General features: G+C 30.6%; 1 protein-coding gene across 1 annotated transcript; it reads right to left on the bottom strand.

The window, feature by feature from the left end:
* Positions 1-3,390: 3,390 nt before the first annotated feature.
* On the bottom strand, positions 3,391-21,431 carry LOC134694858 (uncharacterized). The gene is made up of 8 exons (XM_063555939.1): positions 21,279-21,431; positions 13,532-13,591; positions 9,571-9,721; positions 6,969-7,280; positions 5,996-6,117; positions 4,972-5,155; positions 4,194-4,307; positions 3,391-3,495 (listed from the first exon to the last, which is right to left on the bottom strand). Exons 3-8 carry the CDS (start codon positions 9,629-9,631, stop codon positions 3,404-3,406), a joined length of 885 nt encoding a protein of 294 aa, XP_063412009.1. The 5' UTR covers positions 9,632-9,721; positions 13,532-13,591; positions 21,279-21,431; the 3' UTR covers positions 3,391-3,403.

The following is a 21,431-nucleotide window of genomic DNA, read 5'->3' as shown; positions in this document are numbered from 1 at the left end:
CCCCAGGAGTAGATTACCTTAGCCGTATTTGGCACAACTTTTTTTGGAATTTTGGGTCCTCAATGCTCTTCAACTTTGTATTTATTTGGCTTTTTCAACTATTTTGATCTGAGCGTCACTGATGAGTCTTATGTAGACGAAACGCGCGTCTGGCGTATAAAATTATAATCCTGGTACTTTTGATAACTTTTTTTATTATCATATTGAAATCAAATAACTCAAAGGTTGGTCTTAGTGAATTTCAATATTTTCAAAAGTCAATAAAACCACATATTTACTCCACCAAAAGACAGTAATTGTTTTATTCCATATTCCGAGAGAAATCTATGTAATGTAAATTATTTACCAAAACCAATTGTACACCAAACGTTTTTTTACCATATTTTACACATAAAAGCACGTGACGTATGCGCAGTGATTTTATTTGATCCTCAGGTAAATATGCTTATTTATTAAAAAAAATCCCTGTCACATAAAAAACCTACTAAAGTTTTGTCAATTAGGAATGACAAGTGATATTCAATTTTCACTCGTTTTAAAATCGTCTACAAATATAGAAATGGCAGAGTGTGCCAATATTTTCCGTTTTGAACAACAAGTGAATTATTTGCATACTAGGAAACACAATAGTAAGACTTATTGTGTTGTTTCTGCATGCAGATATATGGTCATTGTTCTCCATTCTTACAGTTGATTGATACATTGTCTAACGTTTGATGTTGTCAGTTTTTATGCACTTCATCCTTATTTAACTTTAACTTGGAGTTTGGTATTTTGCTTTCTACTTTTCTAGATTTTTATTTCATGTGTATGATATTGTTACGTGATGATTTATTTGTATTACAGTTGTTCAAACTCAAACCAGACAATCGTTTGTGCAGAAATGAAAATATCAAACAAGGACTCGAGAAAACGAAAAAAAAACATTTTTCCTAACAATTTGATGCACATTGTAAGCAACATTTCTAGTTGGAGATCTATAGTATTGCGTACGATTTCAAAATTGATTTAAATCACATGGAAATGTAAATAACGTAAAAAAATACAAGTAAGATCACTTCCTTTTGTGTTTTCGTTGATCATGTTGACCTTTAGACTTGTCATGTCAAACATTTTAATTCGATCAGGTTAAAGGTTGAATTATAAGTAGTTGTTTGTCCTTAATGTTCAGTTGAAAATTATTGCATGAATGATCAGCTCATCAACCAATACCAGTGATGTTCCTTAAGGTAAGACAAACGGGATGGTACAATTCCCTGCAGATCCAGCCATTGCGAAAAAGGGTGTTCCAAACCTAGGATAAAAGGAGGGATTCCAACCATATCATGCATATGTTCCCGTCTAAATGCATTGATCGTAAAAAACAATGGAGAGTGCCAACCTGCTGATCTCTTCCCCTGGATCAAATCTGAAGATGGCATAACATTTGGACTGCCACTTGCAAAAAGTACGCTAGAAAGGGACAAACAATTGTTACATGTAAACTACGGACCCCTAAGATAGCTATTGCGAAGAAGGCTCTGCTTAAACTATGTTTTCTTATGTCGGAAATCTAAGAAGGACCATAGTTTTATGCCTCAATCAACCTTATGGGTGTTATATGAAAGGTGGTGTATGTTTTTTTATGAATCGATGACTTCCAAACTTGGTCATGACTTTATACAGAATTGAGTTTACTGGTATTTACCAATCCGATTTTATAACTTGGGAGTTGCACAATGAGCGCTTGTATATGTTTTGTAGGTCTACCTGTCGAGCCAAATGACATTTTTATGGTGGTCATTTTTTCATATTAGTGGAGGAAGCTGAAGTACACAAACGAACTTCGGTAGGAAAAGTTACAATTTTAGTCTATTAAGATGGATTCAGATGAGGCTTTCGAATTCACATTTCTCAGTATTGACAGGCTAGTAATACAGTAGTGGAACCTCTAATAACACCCTACATCGATACCCATTTAGAAATAAATCTACTTTATCTTGTTTTTATATAAAAAAACAAGATGTGGTAAAATTGCTAATGAGACAACTCTCCACAAGACACTATTTCAAACATTTCAACTCTAGTTTTAAGTTGTTTTATTTATGTCAAAGAGCGAGGATTTTCATTAAAACTATCACATCTTTTTGAAGTGTTTATAGTCAGGTGTTCTGAAAGATTTTTTTAATTCTTAATACTTTTTTGTCAAAGAAGTTTATAAATAACAGAAAATACACACAGGGAACCAACATCGCTAACAACGCAGTGCTAGTAAATGTATAAAACATAATAATAAAAGACAATTTTCCCGAGCCATCACAAAATTTATATAGAAAAAAAACCGGTTCCTTTTATCTACACTTAACAAATTAAAGCCAAAACTGTTCTTTCTGATTTTCCAGATAATCGAGTAACAATTCAACTAGAACATTACGATTTCAAATGGCATAAAGCTTTTAACGTTAAACTTTTTCTCCATAAACACTTGCTTTGCGGTCTGTTACGTCTCTTGTTTACCTCCCCTTTTTGTTCATGGTGTTGTTGTGGTCTCTTCCACGTATTTTTTCATAAAATCAGGAAATATGATATGATTGTCAATAAGACAATTATCCACTAAATTAAACGGAAATGATGTAAACAGTTATATACTTTTAATAACGTTTAATCCCGCTGCAAATGTTTGCACCTGTCCTAAGTCAGGAATCTGATGTACAGTAGTTGTCGTTTGTTTATGTAATATATACGTGTTTCTCGTTTCTCGTTTTGTTTATATAGATTAGACCGTTGATTTTTCCGTTTGAATGGTTTTACACTAGTAATTTTGGGGCCCTTTATAGCTTGTTGTTCGGTGTGAGCCAAGGCTCCGTGTTGAAGGCCGTACTTTAACCTATAATGGTTTACTTTTTAAATTGTTATTTGGATGGAGAGTTGTCTCATTGGCACTCACACCACATCTTCCTATATCTATATATAGGCATTCGTGAGGCCTTCAAGTAACTATTTTGAAGTAACTATTTTGAAACATTGCTTTTCTTTTTCTTTTCCTTTTCATTTTAACAAGACTTAAAGGTTTCTGTTAGTTTTGAAATCGGGTTCTGATGTAATATTCGTTATTGATGGATAATTGTCTCCTTAACAATGATACCAAATATCCTTTTATGTATTCTAAACGTATTGAACTGAAGGGAAAACCAGTCACAAACAATTTATAATGTAAATGGGGGGGGGGGGGGAGGGGGGAGGATAGGTCAAAAAGACAACAACCCTTCAAAAGAGTAAATTACAGTCGAGGTCCATCAATGGGTCTTCACCACCGCGAAAAATTCAACACCCGATCAACATAGTTCTCTAATTAATCACATAAACAAGTAAACACTTCAAAGGAAGTAATGATGATAAGTAAAACAGCAGTTGTAATATAACTTTAATCAGGTAACATTTTACTTGTCACGCCATTACTTGAAGAAGTTGAGTCCTCCTGGCAAGGCTTGCATGGATCTTCATCACCTCCTACAACTATAAATTGATAGATAAGTGTTATGGATATCGTAATACCGAAACGAATAGTTAGATTTGTATATCTATTATTATAGTTACTGAGTAATGTATTGAGAAAACGTTAGTATCAGTTATTAAATTAAAATCTAATAGTAAACATCATGTTTTATAATATATTTAAATGGCAACGTGAACGGTTTTGAAGTGATAGTCAAAGCAACGATATTAATAAAATTCATTGAAGGTTAAAGAAAATGCGTCTTTTCTCTAAAACTATCAGCTTGTTTATACAATGCTGGACGTTCGCTAGCGACATTGCGAAGGATTGGCAAATAATCAAGACGGTTAAACTAAGGGTTATACATTTTTCTTTTGTATGCTATGATTATTATGAATTTAAAAATAACAAAAAAAATTAGGACAAATATTGTGAACAAACATTCGGTCGATGTGCTAGGAGTAACTTTAATAGAGGAGAGTTTCCATATACATCTCGATAAGATATCGTTATCTGAGAGTTAAAAGTACAAAGTAGTCTATACCACACTAATATCTAGTTGTTGAACTAAAAGTGAAAATGACATATTAGGTAATACTACAACTCTCTTGACAACCTTAAACATACAATGCAAAGAACCTGTAGATATGAATAGCAGAATATTTGCATTGCTATTTCATTTATATTTTTAAACATGTGATTTATCTTATATATGTACCTTTTAAAAGTTTCTTTCTATAGTTGATAATAAAAAATACGATTATCATGCCGAAAATGATACATGAGACAAAACCAACTGTAATCAGAGCAATATTGATTTCATCTGCAACATCTATGGAAATAAAAAAAAATATCATAAAATATGATACAACCAACAAAACGTGAATAAAAGAATTTAATATAAAATACACCTGAAGTTGCAAGATAAAACACACCAAGCATTTTAAAATGATCAGTTTGGCAAAATTTTTATGATTCTTTGGTCCTAAATGCTCTTTAACTTCGTACTTTATTTGGACTTTTTAACATAATCTGATTTGAAATTTACTGATGAGTCTTTCGTAGCCGTGCGTCTGGCCTAAATATTTAATGTCAATTATGGTGTCTATGATGAGTGTATTACCCCAAAAAATGCTTTGGGTGTCTGTCCTAAGACAGAATTCATTAGTTTTAAAAATGGTTGTCGTTTGTTCATATCTATTTATGATTTTTATTAGTTGAATTATTATATATTATGCTGTTAATGTTCATGTGAGGACCTTTAATAGTCAAATTGTAAATGCTTTGGATATGTTTTATTATTAAAGGTCACACAGTGAACTATATAATTGCTTATATGCACTTCATTTGAACTATGGTGAATAAAATCTCACTGGTAATCAATGCACATCTCCTTTTTTTATGTGATATATGATGACTTAATCAGTCCATCTAATCATACATCCTATTAATAAATGATGTATATGTATGAAGAAAAGTATACCACATTCAAATACCTAGTAAAGTACAGGCTGAAATCTCAAATGTCTTGGTAATTTTTTTTCCCAAATAACATGATACTTCTACATTGCTTTTCTGACTTTGACATGTCTTTGTTTTATTTATCTCTATCTGACACATCCCGTTCAGTAGATAATAATTTTCTGATGTATTGCATTTGGTGATATTCATGGTGACATTCTAAAATGAAATATTGTAACATTCTGAAATAAAATATTGTACAATTTCTGAAATAAAATATTGGAACATTCTGAAAAAAAATATTGTAACATTCTGAAAAAAAATATATTGTAACATTTTTGAAATAACTATTGTAACGGAATTCAACTGTAAAGCTTATACAATATATAGTCGTAATAGGTGTTGACTTATGTTCTGCATGCACAAAAAAATGCTTCTTGTACTTTAACAGTAAAATCAAACGTAATTTTGCTTTTGATAAGATCCAACTACGACTTTAGATAATGTTCATGGGTTTATGTCTGCGTTTAAAAATTGTTATGGTTGTGTCTTTGCTATACATTAACCTAATATATGTAAGACTAATCATAATAATCAAAAGATAAAAAAAATATTATAATGCAATGGTTTTACACTAGCAATTTTGGGGCCCTTTACAGCTTTCTGTTCCGTGTGAGCCAAGACTCCGTGTTGAAGGCCGTACATTGACCTATAATGGTTTACTTTGATAAATTGTTTTTTGGATGGAGAGTTGTCTTATTGGCACTCACACCCCATCTTCCTATATCAAGTCTCAATATACATTATTTATATTTTGATTGTTACTGGCTTTGAAATAGCTTTCAGTAACTTAGAGTATTCTTCTATCGGTACTTTGTGTCTTTTGTTTATGTTATGGAAGTGCAATCTGATGAGAAAAGATATTTTCAACTAAGTTTTACATTTAATTCTTCTGTCGTGCTATTCCACAAATCCAAAACAAGACGAAACCGAGAAAAAATAAGATAAAATACATCAGAACGATACATGATTGCTTATTACATTTTATTACAAACTCACCATTGAATGATAGTAACATGTAGGAATCGATGAAGTATTTATAAAGGAAACCACAATATGATCGTCGTATCCTTGTCTCTCTAGTCGAATATTCAGCTTTGATAAATTGTTCATATCTGAAACTATAATAAATGAACTATAACTATAGTTACTTTCTTTTTTCTACAGTAAAACAAATTACCCATATAGCATGCAATTATATATGCCTTTGTCGCTACTGCTGTTATTTCTTGTGCACAGTTGATATTGAATGTTTGCGTTGCAATTTTCATTCCAAATAAATAAATCAAGGTATAGGACTAATTTGATTTTTTTCAAGACGCAATAAAATGCAATTGTATTTAATTCATTTACATTTACTAAGACACATCTTTTGACATCAGACTCGGACTTCTCTTGAACTGAATTTTAATGTGCGTATTGTTATGCGTTTATTTTTCTACATTGGTTAGAGGTATAGGGGGAGGGTTGAGATCTCACAAACATGTTTATCCCCGCCGCTTTTTTGCGCCTGTCCCAAGTCAGGAGCCTCTGGCCTTTGTTAGTCTTGTATTATTTTTATATTAGTTTCTTGTGTACAATTTGGAAATTAGTATGGCGTTCATTATCACTGAACTAGTATATATTTGTTTAGGGGCCAGCTGAAGGACGCCTCCGGGTGCGGGAATTTCTCGCTACATTGAAGACCTGTTTGTGACCTTCTGCTGTTGTTTTTTATTTGGTCGGGTTGTTGTCTCTTTGACACATTCCCCATTTCCATTCTCAATTTTACATACATGTAATGTATAATAACCTAATGTATATATTAACATGCATATTATTAAGTCACTTCTTTAGCAGAACTTCAATATTGCGTGTTTGATATAAGGACACATATTCAAATTCAGATGAAAAATTTTCTTTATATTATCAGTTTAAGATGTAAAAGGAACAATACACTCATTACAGAAAAAAAAATTTAAAATTGACTCACATGCTATTCCATAACGCTGTAATGTTAAGTCGATAGAAGCAGATTTTAAATCATGCTTGCATTTATACATTTTTAAATCTGTCTCCTCAAAATGTAAAATAGTCAACTGTCTTGTGACGGCATTAACTTGTTGTTCGATATATTTTGCTTTATTGATGTTCTGTTCACCATGGCCATCTATGAACAGCAGATTATTTTCAGAAAACCAATACCATGACGACTGAGAGGATGTGTTATCAGACAGACATTGGAGTTCTACTGACTTCCCGTATTTTATAGGGTCATCTGATTTTAAAGTCACTTTTAGTGAATCTGAAAGGAAAATAACTCAAGCTTTATACAACTAAACATTAAATTTTACGCATACATTTTGATACTCGATCACTGTGATGTTAAAATCGTTAAAAATATTTAGACAATTCTATTGCACAAAAGATTTAGTTAGAAAACATAGAACTTATTATCAGTTAATTTTTTTTTCCAAATTACCTAGTCAATATACGCATGATAAACAACAAAGTAAAAGATATACATATAGGATTACATGTTACTACCAAACAACAATATTAACGTATAATTTTTCAGTGGAAGGCACTATTATCAGCTCTTTGGTCGGATTATTGTCTCTTTGATACATTCCCCTTTTCTATTTTCAATTTCATCCTAGTTTCATTAGACACATGCACTCGTTTTAAGGGTAGTACAATGTAATCTACGTATAGGAAGCGGTTTGACGACCTGTGTCGATCGCTGGTTATTTTTTCTTCTTCTCATATTACACCAATTTTTATAATGACCGTGACATATGAAGGCGGGCAATCGAAATTTCATTGCATATATAAATGAAACAGACAAAACTCTCAAGAAAAAACGTTTTGTTGTTTTTCATCAACTGTTCCAAACATTTTTCCCGAGATTGACTTTTTAGAATCAAAATTGTTATCTGTGTCCATTCTTTGCAGGGTTTTCACTCGGGTTTCTCATGGCTCCTTAGAATTCGAATAATTTCAAACATCAGGTTCAACGATATAGAAATTGATCTCATGTAATGTACATGTATAATGTATGTAAGTCATTTGACATGAATATATATAAAGTATACGGATCGACCGGATCTATAACCTGGATGTAAACTGACAAATTTCAATAAATAAAGACAACAATAGTAGATCGCTTTTCGAAAGACATAGATAGAGAGAAAACAAATTACAAACTAAAATCGAGAAAACACATCAACTATAAATGACCTTATTCTCGAATGCATTTCTAACCCTACCATTAATTTGCAAACAAAATTTCTCTATGTTGTTCTTATTTTAAGGTTCACATTATAGAACAACGATTTAACTTAAAAAAGGTTAACAAAACCAAAGCCCTAATAACACGTAATCGGAGTTTCGTGATCGTTCAATTGAATGCACAGGATTTATAAGATAAAGAGGTTCACTAGAATATCATTAAACATTAAAGATCAGAATACATGCACCTATAGTGATCTCTAAATCTTTAAATACAATTTTGTAATTAAAAATGAACCTAGATAAACTAAGGGACCAAGGATATCTATATCATTGTCGTTACTTTATCTTCAATAATAAAAATATATTTTACTACACGAAAGTTTGGAACAGTACAATATAAACGAAATATGCGTTGCTACTTTTATCATTTATAAATTGTGTAATGTCTTTAACTTAAATACTAGAAGATATTTCTGGTAATCGTTTTTCTTGGAACCTGTTTGATAAGGTATTATCAAGAAAGGTTCTAAATTATTCACACAAAGAAAACCTTATCTTAAAAACTCGACAATCGTCTACACAATCGGTAATATTTACCGTATGACATTTTATTAGTTGACACACCTACTACATCTACATGCATGTCTACTGTGTACCATTCAAAACACTTAATGAAGATAAAACATACTGAATAAGACCGGATAATACAAAAGTGATTTTCAAACCTCATAAGTCGAGGGGAATTCATGGCACTAAAAGTAATGACGAAGAACATATAAACAAGTTGAGAAAACAAATCGAAATGAACTTCATATGACATAGGAAAATTTTACAACAATCCGAGATAGAAATGAGCAAAGATACGTCTTTTTATTTCAATATGTACGCTTTATTCAAATCTTATGTTAGTGTAATGAAGTAACATTTTTCGAATTCTGGTATTCTTAATAAAAATGATTGACATCGAAGCAATAATAAGGAAGAATTCTAATATTAAATACTTCACGTCTTTTTATCATGCTTATAGCAATTCGAGACATAAGTGAACAGAAATACTCACTCGGTCTTGTACAATTTGTAACCCTAATATCATTTATCAGTTTTAAGATGCACTTTATATTCAAATCTAAGTATGTTAAAGATATAATGTAAAAAGGTACATATTCTTATATCTTTGATAATGATTGACATAGAAGCAATAATAAGGTAGAATTCCATAATTAAAATACGTGTTTTTCAAACAATTCGAGACAGTAGTAAATAAAAATCTTCAGTCTGTTGACAATTACAAGCGTGAAAGGGGATAGTCTTTATCAGTTTTGATATATCTTATGTTAAAGTAATAAGAAGTAACGCTTTACCTATTCTGATATCAATAAAAACGATTGACATCGCAACAATAACGAAGTAGGGTTCCATCATGAAAATAGCATACGTCTTTTCAATATAATTTTAAAATCTTTGATACACGTACATGTACGTCATCTGTGCATTCATGAAAGTTCCTGATTCCTGAAAAATTAAATTTAGAAGCATATCATCAGACTATGATTACATGTAACATTGTTAAATAAACATTAAAACCGAACAATATTTTTTCGTAGAAATGTATTTTGTAGTAATGATAGATAATAACGTGTTTATCATGTACGCAGTTCATTCATTTCTTTAAACTTTATTATTATGATATTTAAAAATATAATATGCTTAAAATAGATACAGCCTAACAAAGGACAAAGCAATAAAAGGACAAAAGGACAATTTTGTTTAAAAGTTTATTGCAAATTGTGAACAGTTAATAGTTTCTTACAGGAAATACTAAACGTAGATATGTTACAGGGAATTTGTTTAATTAGTGATTATGTAGAATCTTTTCAGGGATTATGTAGAACCACTGGCCAGTTTAGGGATTATATATAATCACTTATATTTTCAGGGATTATGTATACTCACTAGAAAAAACGTCAGGGATTATACATAATAACTGAAATATTGAAATAGTTTTCTTTATAAGGAAAATGAATAAAAGTCAAATAATGTATACTAAAAAATCCTATTCAAACAGCATTACACTGTAAACATAAATTGTAAAATGTTAAGCACAAAATATCAAAATGATAACTTTATTTAATTATATATATCAAAATGTTTAACACAATATCTTTAATGTTAAACACAATAAATTAAAATAATATGCTTCACATCTGTTTTTACCACAATATCCACATTTTAGAAAACGTTTCCTTCACATAGCGAATCAGATTATATGACCCACCTAACAGAAATAAAGAGTTCAGTAAAATCATCTGTAGGTACCCCCAAAAAAGGAAATTAGCCACCTCGAACTGGTTTGAGCAAGATACCATTTGTTTAGGATAGGCAATATCCTTTTTCAGACTTTTGGTTAACAATTACCATTATATTTTTGGGATTCCCTTTCCTTTTTTACCCTGTTGAATCGCTATGAGAATATTACACCAAAAGCCAACTTCCTCTAATATTTTGAACTAATTGTTTATCCTTAGATTTTCTATACATTTTGATGCGTAAGTTCATAGTTCTCTGTTTTGGATTTCTTGTTCATTTGAACAAAAACAACAAAAAAAACTAAAAGAAGCCTTCGTACATAGCATGACTGTTTAGTATAAACACAAAACTCCATGGCCAAACTGTAAACAATTAAGGAACATAAAACATAACAGATACATTTCCATGATTTCCTCACAAACTAAATAACACGGTTATTCACAGGATGTCCGAAAAGGTAAGTAGTTCCTGCTCTTCATGAGGCTAGCCTCGGTTTTAGTTTGTTACCCCGATTTTGTTTTTTGTTCTTGGATTTATGAGTTTTGAACAGCGGTATACTACTGATGTCTTTATTTAAATCCGGTGATAATAATAACTGATCCTTTTCAGTAAAGTCGGAATGGATAAAAAGATGATGAAGATATTTCATAACTGACAACCAAACCATTCAGTAAAACTATCAACTGCATGAAATTCTTCGTGCAAGAAATTACTGGTAAGCAAGAACCCTCTATCACTAAGATTAAAGGACACGGTATGGAGTTCTTTTGAATTGAAACTACACATATGAATTGTATTTTTTTCATATAGTTAAATACCTGGTCAACTAGATCTTTCAACATATCATTTAACCATGTTTAGAGGAGAACACTAGTCCCTTAATCGCCATTCTATTCATAATTTTTGAGTTTTTTCTTATTTTATCTTCTTGTTGTATTTTTTTTCTTCAATCGATTTCGGTTTGATATAGTCGCATTATTGTTTTCGTTTCACTGCACATATTTACAACTTATCTAATTATAAAACTACTACACGTATATCATAATGGAATCAGTAACCGTCACAAAATATATAACACAAGACATGTAAACATTGTTGTATATATATACTAGAATTTAGACATTCACATATACGTTCATGGAATAATATTGTGCGGATATCTTAAAAAGGAAAATTACTAAATTTGCGTACATAATGAAAGACTCACGTAAAGCGTATAATAATATAATTATGTGAAAATATGATATTAAAATGTATATAACTTGTAATGAAATACATGAACATGTTTACGAAGGAAATTTGATATATGTATGAGAGTTGCACTGGTGCAATTTTTAACAAAAGCAGTTTGTACCAATACTAGCCCTGTACCTTAAAGAGCATATAGTAATATGCTTTCATAGTTTGATTCGATTAATTAAAAAGGACGTATAGTGCAGCAATAATGTCTAAAATTGCAGTTATGTTTATGAATGCGTCAAATTTAATTTTTACATTAAATGGACATCCTTTCGGTTACAGAAAGTTTTTCATTGAATGTTTTTTTTTTTACTTTTACGACCTATGATATAGATAGGCATAACATGGAGTATTAGTCCATGTAAATCTGGTTTAATATGACTATATGATCATGTACCTGAACAAAGTAATGATATTGGACTACATATTTCTATCCGGATTTTTTTACGCTTTTTTTTCAATTATTTTTTTGGATATTGATCATGTTGATGGTTGGAATAGTTGGTTGTAATAATTCAGATTTTAGGTAATTTCTGTTCTTCTTTCTGCGTAGTATTATCACTTACACAGCTACTTTTCTGCATCGGTACTATTTCTGTAGTAAAAATATGTAGTACTGGTAATTAATTTTAATATTTAGTATAATTGCTTTACTTTAAAATTATAGTAACATTTAGGACTTGTATTTTACAGTACTTGATTTGTACTTAATTTTTTGGTACAGAAATAATACAATATTCCATGTTTGAAAATCATAATTTTAAGAGATTTTAAATAGAAAAACTTTCAAAATGCTGAAAATGTAACGGTAGTGACCAAAAATCTGTATCACTTTAATTTCAAGTACAAATTAAGTACTGTAAAATACAAGTACCGAAATTTTACAATAATTTTAAAGTAACAAAATAGTACTGAATATTAAAAGTAAATTGCCAGTACTACAGATTTTTAGTATAGAAATAGTACAGATGCAAAAGTAGCTGTGAACGTGTTTGTCATAATCTGTGTAAAGACAATCTAATATATACCTTCAAACCGTAAAAAAATAGGTAATGTAATTCCAAGTAAATGGAAACATTTTTGCTATTTTCTTGGAAATTTATTTTATCAGAAAAAAATCGATATTTGAATAGAATTTACGAAATGGTAAGTCTGCATAGTTTAAACCATTGATCTGAATGATTTCGCTGGTATTGTTCAAACAATCAGTGTATACATGTACATGTGCAGTGAATTATTTAGTTCATTGATTTGATAACATTTTCAGTTTACACTTCTTATTCTTTGCAATGTATACCTGTTAATTGATTAACTGATTGTTTGTGTTAACCGACTTTTTCAGTGTTATTTACTATACTGTGGTGGCTAGATTTTGTTGGGAAGATGAAGCTCGAGTGTCCAAAACGAACAAGTAAATATTGATTCCATCAGCATGCTACCATACATAAGTAATGTGATGTACACATAGATAATACGGAAGACTGACGAAATCAGTAGTTTATACATGTACTTCCAAGATCGAAATATATTTAACTTCTAAAGTATGACAGACAAACGAATTAGCTTTAGAATGTCGCTATATGCTATATTGGGTCAGTTCAAGATCAAATCTACTTGTTATAATATTCGGAAGTTATCGTTCAAATTCATAAGGTAGTCATGCAGTTCAAACAGTTAACCAATAATACAACAAATGAAGATGTTGTAAACAGAAAATAGATGACAAGATAACGCCGAATGCACATTTAAACCTTTTATGTTAAATGCCAAACTTACCTTTTATATATATTTTTGATGACCATCGACATCGAGCAATTATGGTTTCAAATAACACACCTGATAATAATGTAAAAATAAAACATGGAGTTTACCTTATTTAAAATTAGATACTGGTGCATGCTATCTAAAGGTTCGTAGTAAAATTTAAAACCCTACAGCTAATTCTTGGAAAGATTGTTGTTTTACAAATACACGTTTTAGAATAAATCTCTATTAGATAATCTTTAAGGTTATTCAAACATTGACAAATGTTTTATCTTTCGGTAAACTTTTAACCTTCATAATATAATTTGGAGTTGCAGACAACAGCAAAATCAAGAACTGCATATCATTTGGATTTCAAATTTAAAAGATTTACTTCGAATACAAATATTCAATTAAATACAATTAAATATCACATTTAGAACGGAAATTTGCCCATTTTAGGGCATATCCAGAAATAATTTATCATAATAATTAAAGATGATATTTATGAAGATTGTCTATAAAATAAGCTATTGTAGATAAAAAGAAATACCGGGTATGCGTATGAGACTTGGAACCCTAGGACAGAACTAACATAGCTAATTTAAAGAGTGCAAACATCATAAAGTATTACAAAATATTGTAAAAACATGTAATCAAATAAAAAAAAAAATACTATAAACATAGATAAAGCATTTTACCATCTATGGCAATTTACATAAATGGGCATGTGCAAATTTGGACTTCAAAGTTACCATTTGTACTAATGTTTCCGTACGAAATCATGTTGTCTTGTCATTCGCCGTTTGCCTTTGCATGTATGTGTTCTTCTAACTGGAGATCAGTGATGTGAATCAAGTGATAATCAATCTGCGAAAAGACAACTTATTCCTGCCGTTTTAAGCTACGAGTAAGTAGTTCATGAGTTACTTTAAATAGACATTTTACGAGTATTTTCTTGGTAATTAAAGTTTAGAAATTTAAACGTCAGAATTTACGAAATGTTTAATCGATATAGCTAGTCCATAGGGCCGTATTGGTTCGCCTTAAATGTTCAAGTATCGCCGTATTAAATGATTTGACGAGTTCTACTAATAACGTCAGTAAACAACTTCAAATATTAAATTCTTATAATAATTCTGTTGGAAAATCATAACTATAAGAACTTGATCAAAAACATGTCTGTTTATCAACTAGCTTTTGATAAAGAGCTCACTAATCATAGCATATATATGGGCACATGCAAACAACATACAAAACTTTACAAGCAGTCACATTATAAAGCAATGGAGGATCTAATATTCATTTTAACATGTCTTTTCACCGACGCAAGAATAGCTGTACTTTAGTCCAGTACAACAGTGACCTTTAAAAAAATCTACCACCAGATGTGTTAGCAAAAGCAAATATGATGTACGAATCAAATATATTAATGTTTTTTGTAGTTTTCGCCACTCCCTGAAGCTCCATATCGACGTCCACATCCCAAATTGCGTGCTTTCCCACTAAAAAATTCCATAGACAGGTTTAATGACACTGTCAGTTTCGATGACCCGGTAATTTCACATTTTTTAAACAATCAAAAAGAACAAATAATGTACAAGTATATCGTTAAATGAGCATATTTGAACATCAGAACGACATATCATGTACATTTGTACAAATGGATATCCCATATTGAATTATTATCATTAAACTTGCCTTTTTTTAAATATGTTTAATGGTCATCGACATCACATCAGTTAAAAACAGAAATGTAATTTATTATTTCCTCGCAGTAATGTATAATTAATATTTGATTATATTTTAGTTCCGCGTTATTTAAAATTAGATACATGTGATTAAATTTCTTAAAAAAATGCCGATTTCTTCGAAGGAATATATTTTATTTAGATACAAGTCATATTAGATATTTTTTGTTAACTATGTCCTTAGGTGCATTGTTTACATAGCCTATTAATAATTTAAATTTGTTTCAGAATTTAACAGTTGTTAACAATATAATTTCACTGATATATCTATATACCTATATATATTACTTAAAGATAACGTTATTTGATAAATATGCTTGTCACCTAATTCAAAATTAGATACCAGACGTGGATTTCATCTATTGATTTGTAATATAATTTAAATACTATACTTGGAAAGATTGTTGCCTTTCAAATATACGCCTTAGAATACATCTATCATTGTTAAAGGGTGTTTTAACATTGACAAATGTTTTAACCTTTGACAAAGTTTCAACCTTTACAATATTATTTTTCAGAGTAGAAGGCGACAGCAACATGAAGCGCTGCATAGTATTTTGATTATGAATTAAATGAATATAAGAACAATTATTTTATCAAATCAAATTAAAGGTCCCGTTTCAGAGCATATACATATAATAATAAAAGATAATATGTATGGATATTGTTTACGAAAAAAGACCTGCCAATTGTAATTATAGGGTATGTGTGTGAGCTTAGAAACCCTATGACCAAAATAAGATAACGGAATAGATTTATCGTTATTTCAACAGTATTTCACCAAATGGTTTGGCTGCCTAGCTAAACTAGCTTCATGTTAACACTGCTTTTACTGGTTTCCCTGTTCATGTGGGTGGACTTTTTTTAAGTAGTATCAGTAAGCAGAGATTTTACGTTTACAACTATATTGAATTAGGTCAAAAAAGGATATCGCGGGTGACACACGTAAACCATGTTTGACTCAACCAATTGTACAAATGTTTCCGTACCGAATCAAGCTGTCTTCTTATTGAATTTTTGGTTTTGCGTTAATATGAAAATAAGAAAATGTAGTACGATTGCTAGTGGGACAACTCTTCACAAGAGACCAAAGGACATAGAACTATCAAATGAAGGTAACCACACGGCCTTCAACAATGAGGAAAGCCAATATCGCATAGTCAGCTAAATGGCCCCGAAATCACAAATGTTAAACAATTTTAACCAGAAAACTGACGGTCTAATTTATGTACAAAATAAATACCCAAAAACCAACAGCAACAAACGACAACCACTGAATTACCAGCTCCTGGCTTGGGACAGGCACAAATAGAATATGGCGAAACTAAACATAATTATGTTTGAAACCGCCCATCCACCCTTTACCTGGGACAGTGGTGTAGCAGTACAACATAAACAAAATATATAAAAATCAGTTATAAAAGTTTTATCGCATCAGAAGAGTGTCTACCTTTAGAAGGAAACGATTGTTCGAGATTTGTGTTGACTGTTTTCCTATCCAATGTTGTATTTTGTTTTACATTTCTGTTAATTATTACCGGTTAATTATCAATATGTACTAATACACCTTGTTCCTACCTTAACAAGGTACGAAGTATGCCAACTATCAATTTAAATGAAAATTTACTAAAAATCTTCTTGGTATTTAAATTATATCAATGTCATTTGAACTTTTAATAGTAGTTACGAAATGATTCATCGATATCTTAGATACAATTTATTACATGGTTAGGTTCAATATCGTAGAGGCTACATAGAGTTACGTAGATTTGTGACTATTGAACATGTAGCTATCCTAGCTGCTACATAGATATTGATAGCAGCTGTCTAGCTACTCGTGCAATAGCCATAAATCTACGTAGCCCTATGTAGCCGCTACGATATTGAACGCAACCCATATATCCGTAGGATATCGCTTGCATTGGTCAGATATTGTCGATTTGAATGGATTGCGAGACGTATCGATGGCACCAATTAACCACTTTAAATAATATTATCATAATGATTCTAATTCAAATAAATTCAGACTCATTGAACTTTGTCCGGAATCATGCCAGTTTATTAACTCATTCAAACAACAAACAAAAATATAGACAAACACATAATCGAGCTATGTAAAAAAATATATAATTATGACTTCGGGTAAAACTTATATAATAAAGTTTGTATTATAATTTGTAAAATGCTTATTCACACACTTGTGGGAGTGACTATTGGATTTTGTCATTTGTTTGGGAGGACGGGCACTCGAAGACGGACAGGTTAATTTTTCCAGGACCTTATATTCATTTTTACGTCTTTTCATAACATTTGAAAAGTTGTGTATGAGTCTACCAGCAGGTATTTAAATATATGTCCTGTACCAAGTCCGGAATATGACCATTGTTAAAGTATAGTTCGTTTCTGTGTATGTTACATGTTAACATTGATTTTCTGTTGTGTCGTTTGTTTCCTCTTATGAATTCACATTACTAAAAGACGTGTCACGGTACTTTTGTATCCCCAATTCATGTATTTAGTTTTGATGTTATATTTGTTATTCTCATCGAATTTTGTCTAATGCTTAGTTCGTTTTTGTGTGTTTAACATTTCAGGAATATGACAGTTCTTGTCCTTTAGTTTTAGATGTGTTTTGTTATTTGATTTTGCCATGTGATTATGGACTTTCCGATTAGATTTTCCTCTAAGTTGAATATTTTTGTGATTTTACTTTTTTATGGTTTGTCGTTGTTCTCCTCTTATATTTAATGCATTTCCCTCAGTTCAAGTTTGTAACCCATATTTGTTTTTTTTCCTATCGATATATGAGTTTCAAACAGCGGTATACTAATGTTGCCTTTATTTAATATAGACCACAATATGGGATGTTTTCTGAAATATTCGAAATATTTCCAACTCCCTGAAGCTTCATATTGACAACTTTATCCAAATCCCTTAAGCGTGACTTCCCATTCAAAAAAGTCTTTGGAAAGATTTGAGGTGACCTTCGCTAACCAAGTGTTACACATTATTTAAAGTAAACATGTACCTTGTAATTCGAAAGTAGAACGCTATATTTAGATCTTATGTTATATTAACTTTAAATTAACTTACCTACTTGGTAAAGACATCACAACAATCATGAATTGAAATGTAATTTAAATATAACATATTTCTTCATGGTAAAATAAAAATCGTTTACTACCTTTGGGGTTCGCTATTTTTTTAATTCATTGTAATTAGATTCATGTCAAAAAGAATTTTCATTTCTTGAAATAGATAGAATGTCGAATTCTCGGAAAGATTTCAAGATCTTTCAAGTCATATAAGATTATTTTGATTCAATATGTCTTTTTGTGCATTATTTTTCATAAACTGTAAATTTTGGATGTTGATTCAGAATTGCATTTCTCAGCAAGGGGTGGCGATACAATCAATTTTATATAAACGTATCTGATTTCAATTATTCTTGTGGGATTTGTCCTTGTTTTGGACCGTTGGATAGTTTTATCTAATGAACGTGTACATGTTGTTCGTTTGATCTCAGTTCTTCATTGGTCAAAGTTCGATTTTGATTTCAAATTTTCTTGTCCTCCTTTTAAAATTCTATAATGACGTCATCATTTTGCAATTTATTAAAAATGAAAGATTAAATTTGTCTGCTATCGTCAAAAAAATCACAAGATAACTTTTTCTATCTCTCTCTCCCTTGCCATGATGTTTATTGTTTACCTTTTGACTTTTTAGTTCGTTACTTGGGATCCTTTTATTCTTCTTATTTTTAATAAAGTCAGATCAAAACCATTATTATATGTTTGGAGATAATATATGTGGTTTGATAATGGGCAGTCATGGCATTGGAATAGAAAAAAGTTTGTTTAATACGAAAATTCATCGGGAAATATTTATTGAAACTTAGTTTAAATACCCATTGTTTTATTTCCTCTTAATTATATTTAAAACATAAAAATTATTCCAATGTGACATCTAAGGGAAGTGCGTGTTGTAAATTTGCACCAGCATAATACGGACCTTGGGAAAACACAGCTGTGTGTATTTTAACAAAATACTTTTCCTAGTTGCATGCAACAGCAAAAAAAAGTGTTGCATATCATTCTGATTTCGAATTGAAAAGATTTATATACGAATACGGACACTCGATCAAATCCAATTAAATGGCCCATTTCTGACCATATACATACATGTATATAGGTATATATATATTGTATATATTAAATATAGCTTTTATAAAGATTTTAATTACCTATTACATTGTATGAATAAAAAGGAAATGCCGAGTATGCATATCAGCAACCCTATGACACAAATAACAAAATATTCTATCAGTATCTGAATATTGATATCTTTTTATTTCAAGAATATTTCACCAACGGATTTAGCTGCCTAACTTCGATAGCTTCATGCTGACACTGCTTCAATTATGTCCTTGCTTAATTTGTTTGCTGCACTTCGCAGAAAATTTTACCCTTACTTCTTTAACTAAATAGGCTAAATTGGAGATGGTGCTTAAACACGTAAACCATGTTTGACTGAACCGATTGTCAAAATAAAATCGTACCAAATCAATTTATCTTGTCATTGTGTGTTGTTTTTTTTTGTTGCTTTTGCGTCAATAAGAAAATATGGCACGATTGTCAATGAGAAAACTCTCAACAGAGAACAAATGACATAGAAGATATTGAATGTTAGTCACGGCATGGCCTTCAAAAATGGGAAAGCCTATACCGCATAGTCAGCAATAAAAGGCCCAGAAATTACAATAATTAAAAAATATAAACGAGAAAACTGACGGTCTAATTCATGTACAAAAATAATGAACAAAAAACAAATGCGTTACAAAACAAACGACAACCAATAAATAAAAATCTCCTGACTTGGGACCAACACATACAAAATATGGCGGAATTAGACATATTCGTTTTGGAAGGCGCCAATTTTCTCCTTACCTGGGACAACGGTGCAACAGTACAACATAAGAACAAACTATAATTAAACTCATCATAGATACCAGGACTAAATTTAGTATATTCGACATACGCGCGTTTCGTCTACAAAAGACTCATCAGTGACGCTCGAATCCAAAAAAGGTAAAAAGGTCAAATAAAGTACGAAGTTGAAGAGCATTGAGGACAAAAATTCCAAAATATTTTGCCAAATACAGCTAAGGCAATGTAAAAGTCAGATAAAAAAGGTTTAACTCACCAGAAGAATGTCTACTTTTTGGAGAAAACGGGTGTTCGAGATTGGTTTTGACTGTTGTGCTGTCCAAAATTTTATTTTATAATTTTTGTTATCCTTTTGTGTGTTTTTACTGGTTATTAATTAACCTGTGCGAATACACATTATACTTACCTGTATATAGTATGCATTTTGTCAAGAATTAATTCGAATCGATATTCACCGAACATTTTCTCGGTAATTCAATTTCATCAAGGGCATTTGAAATTTAAATAGAAGTTTCGAAACGTTTAATATGTGTACTAGTAAATATATCACCAATCTGATTTATGTATTAAATTATTTGACCTGGCATAACAATGACACCGGTTCACCACTTTGAATAATATTCTCATTCTAAGATTAATTGAACTTGTTTGCAAGCATGCCAATTTATTAACTACATTATCTCTAATAGAGTTATCACTAACCAGAATAGATATGAAAATAGGCAAAAAGCATACAAAACTAAGACAAACACATAATTATGCAATGGGAAAAACAATATGATCACTGGTAAACACATATATTGAGAGAATGTGTATTATATATTGTATTGTTGATTCACAAACTTGTGAGAATTGTCTATTGAATTTTTATGGGAGAGGGGGGCAGGTCAATTTCTCCGGGACCTACTAAATTTCCCTTTAAAAAGTTGTGTATTAGATCTACCCCTATATTTATACAGAGATATTTCAGGAGAGTTTCGATAACCCTGTGTTACACATTAAAACATTACATATATGCGTGCAATGTAAAACGAAAATAAAAAGCTATATTTAAATCTTCTTATATATTAACTTTAAACTTACCTATTTGATATCAACATCACAGCAATTACTAATTGAAATATGATTTATAATTCCTTTTTCCTCGCAGTAATATAAAAGCAATTATATCATTTACTATCTTTGAGTTTCACGCATTTAAAATTAGAAACATGTCATGAAAAGTCTTCATTTCTT

Source organism: Mytilus trossulus, chromosome 13 (genome assembly GCF_036588685.1).
Source record: "Mytilus trossulus isolate FHL-02 chromosome 13, PNRI_Mtr1.1.1.hap1, whole genome shotgun sequence".
Classification (NCBI taxonomy): Eukaryota; Metazoa; Mollusca; class Bivalvia; order Mytilida; family Mytilidae; genus Mytilus; species Mytilus trossulus.
This window is presented reverse-complemented; position numbering and strand designations above follow the sequence as displayed.